At 56.6% G+C, this 6000-nt stretch overlaps 1 protein-coding gene across 1 annotated transcript; it reads left to right on the top strand.

Annotated features, from left to right (window-relative positions):
* Positions 1–2433: 2433 nt before the first annotated feature.
* D7B24_000196 (uncharacterized protein) lies at positions 2434–3000 on the top strand (the record flags this gene model as incomplete). The annotated part of the gene is made up of 1 exon (XM_028634457.1): positions 2434–3000. The coding sequence occupies one exon, from the start codon at positions 2434–2436 to the stop codon at positions 2998–3000; it is 567 nt and encodes a 188-aa protein (XP_028499497.1).
* Between the last annotated feature and the right edge of the window lie 3000 nt (positions 3001–6000).

Consider the following 6000-nt stretch of genomic DNA (forward strand, 5'->3'; position numbering starts at 1 on the left):
TAGAGCAACGTGTCCACCTCGTGATCAGAGGTTGGCCCTTCGTCCAAAGCCTTTGCACCTATGGGAAGAGTAATACGTTTGTGCTGACAGTTGGCTAACGACCAGGACTGACAGCGAGACAGTGGGCTTACAGGGCCACATGCCGTGGGCTCCGACCAGGAAGTCACGCGAGCCAACGCCCAAACGACGTCTGTTCTGATTGTTTGATTGAGTGCACGTGACTTGTTGCCAAAATGTCGTCGCCCTGGCTCATCTCACGCAATCAACTTGACTCACATCCAATCTTGCCCTTGATCCAAGCCATTTCCAGGGCCCGTCTAGGCTTGATTATTAAGGTTGCTTGTGGCACCCGCCGGCAAAAAAAAAAACATGCCTCCTAGCAGCATCAAAAGCCCCTCACCCACGTTGCAGGCCGACGGCGCGAAAGCCACGGCTCTCTAGCGCTGCGAGTGTCAAAGTCGGGAGGCCCATCGACACCTGCGATGCCGCGAGCCCAGGCCGTCGCCGAGCGGGTTGCCGCACAGTGCTCAACCAACGAGCAGCAGAGAGAGGTATGAGGCATTACAGTGAAATAGAGCGCAAGATGGAGGGGAGGGGAAGGGCCTGGGCGGTGGAGCTGGTCATCTTTCCAGAGTGGAAACGTTTGTTGTTGGGCTAGGAAACCTTGTCGAGATTTCTCATCTTCCCCAGGTCCCTAGAGGGGGTTATTCGATTGCCTTGGAAGTTTCTTGGTTTCCTGGGGGAAAGGGAGCTTCGAGAAATTGCTGTGCGAGGGTCCGTGTTTCATGCCCCAGGCGGCGTGGTTTGCGATGACCCTTTGTTCCATGGGTTACCAGCGTCGATAGTGCCTGTTGTTGAAAGTTGCACAGCGTCGACCTACTGGAAGACGCTTTAAGCCAGTCGGGCTACGAATGCATTCGGGGTCGGACGGACCAGGCGAGAGGCAGCGCAAAGAGTTTTCCACGGGGCGGACCCAGAGAAAACGCATGTGGATGGATGAACAGCTCAAATGGGCGGTGGGCGGTGAGTGGTGGATGTGCTGTCGGGACCCGACGGCTGGTGGCATTGCTGTGAGAGGGCAGAACGTGGTCAATGGATGGTGGCATTTGGGTTGGATTGGCCAGGCGTGGTGAGCGATTGGGATCGATGTAGAGACGGCTCGAGGAAGTGCGGTCATTGAGTGGAGTTGACGGCAGACTCTTGCGCTTGCGGTGTTTTTCTGGTAGGCTATGGACCTGGCCGATGGCGACACTTGGCAGGACTCTCTCTCGACTTTGATTCATGATGGAGGGGAGGCGAGGGAGGGGGAGCGGTGGTGCTGTGTCATTGAAGAGCCGGTCCAGAATCCTGCGAGGTGTTGGCGCCAGCAAGGATCAGCAAGGGAGATCCACAGGGGCTCAAGGCCTGTCAGGTACGATGCTGCTAGGAGGGCCCCAGCTAAAACAGGAACAGCGGATGCAGCCCCCATTTATATGCCACCTGGCCCCAATAGGATCGCATCCTGCCGAGGGGCCAAGACCGAAGGCTGCAGGTACCGCTGGCCGTCGGGCGGGCAGTGAAGCAGGTCCGGTACAACAGGACATGGCAGCAACGGCCCAGGGCAGGGCAAGTCCAGGGCAGTCCAGGGCCAAGCTTTCCTGGGCAGGCAGGTGCAATGAGATGGAAATGACGGGATGGACTGATGAAATGATGGCCGTCTCACATTAGACGTCTCCTCCTCTGAACCTCGATCAACAAGCACGGCCATCGACTGAGCAACAAGACAACCAGACTCAGCTAGGGTTCATCGTCAGCAGCTCGAAAATCGATATTCGTTTCTTCTCCCTCGTTGCCGCTCGGAAAAGAAGACGTACCTCCCACATGTGGCCGTGAAGGCCCAGTATATGACGAAAAGGAACAGCGCGGCCAAGCGGCCAACTCAAACGCCATGGCCCTGGTTGGCCCTCCTTCGGCCCCATGGCCCCATCCTTGCGCCCCCTCCTCCTCGTCCTTCCACATGCTCCCAGGCGTCCCCTCGCTGGCGGCAGATGCGAAATTTTCCCAGGAGTGCGGGTGGGTTGCTGCCCACTGCCGGGTACGCTACCTGAATCGGCACCTCAGTGTCACACTGCCATGCCCCGGTCAGATCCCGGCCGCCTTGTCCGTGCTGTTCGGGATTAAATATCACACGCCTTGCTGCTCGTCCTCCTCCACCTACGACCTGCTCCTCTCCTCACCATCGTCTTGCTTCGCTACGTCCACGTTCTCTTCCCTCACGCTTCGTCGCTACTGTCGCTTTGACTCGTGCCTTGCTGCACATTACCTTCCTTCACAACACTTCGACGTTCAGAGCCTGTCCATCGCACTTCTTCGCGACTTGCTTCCGATCTCTCACCGCTGGTCGCTATCCATTCACTTACTCCACACCAACAAACAATCACCAAGACCGTCAACATGCGCTTCACTGCCCTCTTTGCCGTCATGGCCGCCAGCGCCGCCGCTGCGCAGGAGTACGAGGTCCCCGGCGAGGAGACCACCACTCTCACCGCTACCACCACCCACACCATCACCATCACCGAGTGCGCTCCCGACTACGCCGACTGCCCCCTCAACAAGCCCACCACCACCACCGTTGTTGAGGTCCCTCCCACCACGTCGGAGGTCATCATCCCCACGTCTGAGCCCGTCTACGAGACTCCTATCATCGAGACCCCTTCGCTGTCTCCCGTCCCTCCTCCTGTCGAGCCTCCCGTCGAGACCTCGTCGTCTATCCCCCACTACCCCGTCTCCAACTCGACGACTCACGCCGGCCCCACCGCTCCTCACACCACTCTCCTCCCCGTTTCTTCCACCGTTTCGGGCAACCTTCCCATCGTCACCGAGACCGAGGTCGTTCCCGTCCCCACCACTCCCGGTGCTGCCGAGACCTCCGAGATCCCTCAGGCCGCCGCCGCCGGTGTCTTTGTCCAGGGCGGCCTTCTCGCCAGCATGGTCGCTCTTGGTCTTCTTGGCCTCTTCTAGGTGCACTCTGGCACACATGGTCTTTCTACTTCTTCACTTCTGGCCACCACCATTTACTTTTTTTCACCACACTTCTCGGGGGATAGTTTGATTGGAGACCATTTCATCATACCACTTTGATTATTCAGCTTGGGAATCTTTCTTTTTCGAGGATTTGATACCATTTCGGAGGTTCTGGTTCACCAGCTACTGGATGGCACATCGATAAGTCCCACCTTTTTTTGGGCTTCGCAGATGCTTGAACCTGGCGCAAATAGGCTAGCTTTTTTGGATGGAATTGTCGCGATGGACATTTTATGATTTGTCGCATACGCTGAATGCTCTGGCTGATGTGATGCGCACTTATGAATGACAAACCTTTCACGACGTACTTTTTGACTTCGCGTGGTGACATTGCGCCGTTGTTCGTTGTCGATGGGGAAGGTTGCAATACTATGAGCATGTGTCGAAGACTTGAATGCCATTGTTTGGCGTGCCGTGCGTGTAGGATCAAACTGAAGCTAGCACGAATGCTTCTCTTGCCAGCCGTTTCAATTCGCCTCCGACAGATCAGACCACCGTCCCTCTCCCTCGTCGAGTTTCCCGACGTTCAAATGAATCTTCTGGAATGTAGCCCGCGCCAAGATGGCCCCTAAATGTGCCCTGGCTGTGGACAACGTCTTGTTGTATCAGCCCTGGGTGATGCTCCTACCGGAAGCACGTGTCTGAAGCCCACATTCCACGGAGCGGCCCGGGGCAGGCACAGCCCACAGGCACCTGCCACACCTGCTGGTGACGACTGCCTTATCACTAATGACCTCTCCATCGCCATCCAAGAAGGCATGCCTCGCCTTCTATGAAGATCTATGAATGATCCCCTCACGTTGGCATCCCGACGTTCTCTCCCAATGCACTCACACGGGTCAACCTCACGCCTTTGGTCTTTCAAAGCCCGAACCGGAGATGACGCAAGCTCATTGTCTCCATCATCCGATCTTGACTGACGTTTTGTCCTCTCGTCGAAAGTCTGGCCCTTGGCACTTTATTTGCCACTGTCTATTCGTCCTAGCCCATGGAACCGCCACAACGCCTTAAAACGATGCTCATCGCGAGGCTTTCTAGCCTCCCTGCTGCTTTGCTTCAGCCTCCACATCACGCCCTGTGTACGCGGCCCCCGGCCTGGTTAAGCGGCTATTCCACGTACCCTCAACCGTTATGCGCCGCCTCAGAACCCGGCGGAGCCGTACTATGACCCACAATTCCTCCGTCAGTCATTCTTCACATGCCTGATGCCTGTTCTAACTCATCCAGACCCTCCGAAGAAAAGTCCGTCTCCTCCATCGACGAGCAGAAAAAAACCATGGGAACTCTATGTCGTCCCTAGTCTGCGATCAGGAGTGTAAGCTTTCCCGCACTGCCGGAGGGTTTGTGGACGGGTTTGACTCACGCGCAATACCCAGCTGCACACTGTGCACAGAGTGGTTGTGATGCTGGCACCTTTTGCTGACAGTGACAGGGGCTCTTGGTGGAGTGGTCGCATGTTTTGAGAGACATGTTGCCTCCGTGTGCGGCTCGCACTGACGATATCTGGTGATCAGTGCAGAAAATGACACTTATCGAGGGTCACTGGTGCGCCAAATCTCGCGGACGGCTGCTGAACGAGCACAAGTCAATAGAATTTGCTCGACCGCTGCTGCTTCACGTTGAATAGTGAGAGGAGATATCGCGACCTTGTCGGGGTTCAAGCTAAGGTCGTTTGCTCTAGGATCTTTGGTGCTGCTACATTGAGGTCTGGGCTGACAATAGTAGATCAGAGCTCTGGCAGATTGACGGCTACGCAGGACTTGAGTGATCGCGAACAGAGCGACCTTCTTATACTACCCAAGGCCGCCGTCCGGAGGCGCAGACAAGTTCGACCCGTTCGAGTCCTCCTGCAGGTGATCATGCCAGGGGTTTGTTATCCGCACGACGTCAAGATCCTGCCTAAGAATGGCTCGGCTGCATGCGTTCTGGGAATCGATACCCCCGTAGTTCGTGGCTCCGGCCGTCATCCCACTCTGATCGTCTTTGCAGGTCGGGATCTTGATGGCTCCCCCCTACCATGTCATCCGCCGCGTGCCCATAGGGTCACGCCCCGTACGTAACAAACTCTATTCGTCCTTGTCCGAAATTCCAATGATCCCGAAAGCAACCTCACGGCGTCCGCGCTCGCAGAAATCACGTCTCCCTGTGCACGAATTCCGCGAAACACAGCAGCGACCTCCGTCCTCCGCCGTTCCGCCTGTCACAATAAATGGGCGGCGCGCCCCATGTACCGTGGCTGTCACGTCGTACGGAGAATGGAACCTCAACAGGCACTTGGGACAGCCTTCTGCGCGTCTCTAGGTATGAGGTGCATATGTGGACCAGAGCACACACCTGGGCGCGTGGCATCCTAGCCACGACTAAAACAGACGGATGATGTGAGCGTCTCCTTGCTTCAAGTCGACGGGAAGAAGGTTGCATACTACCAACCGGCCTGCCGCGTTTACCCTCTCGGGGAATTTCTTCGTGAGAAGACGGTCCTTTCATTTCCAGCCCCTGCTGTCTATGTCAACCCTTTCGACAGTAGGTCTCGCTTAGTCGGTTTTGATCCAGAGCCCACAAAGGTGGTAGTTTCGAGCCCACCGTCGACAACGTTGATCATAGTTGCAGTGTGTAGCCCATGTGGTGCCAACCGCGGCTGAACCCTGACTTGCACCCATGTTATGTGCCGTCCGATCCTCAACGTAACTGACCTAGCGTCTCGTTCATTGCTTTGACGAAGAAATTGACACACGCGCAACTGCCTTGGATGTTCTCACGGCCAAGGCTACAAGGCTCCAAGTCTGGCGGCCACTGATGTGCCCTAAACCCAAAAAGGCACGAGCCCCTGGACAATGCCTCGCGGAAGACTCTGCATTTGGTGCCCAAGCCTTGCCCGCGGCGGATGAGCTGTACAAGGCCGCAGCCGAGATCCACGGCTGCGTGTCATCGATCTGG

The sequence above is a fragment of the Verticillium nonalfalfae genome (genome assembly GCF_003724135.2).
Source record: "Verticillium nonalfalfae strain VnAa140/NRRL 66861 chromosome Unknown scaffold_1, whole genome shotgun sequence".
Classification (NCBI taxonomy): domain Eukaryota; kingdom Fungi; phylum Ascomycota; class Sordariomycetes; order Glomerellales; family Plectosphaerellaceae; genus Verticillium; species Verticillium nonalfalfae.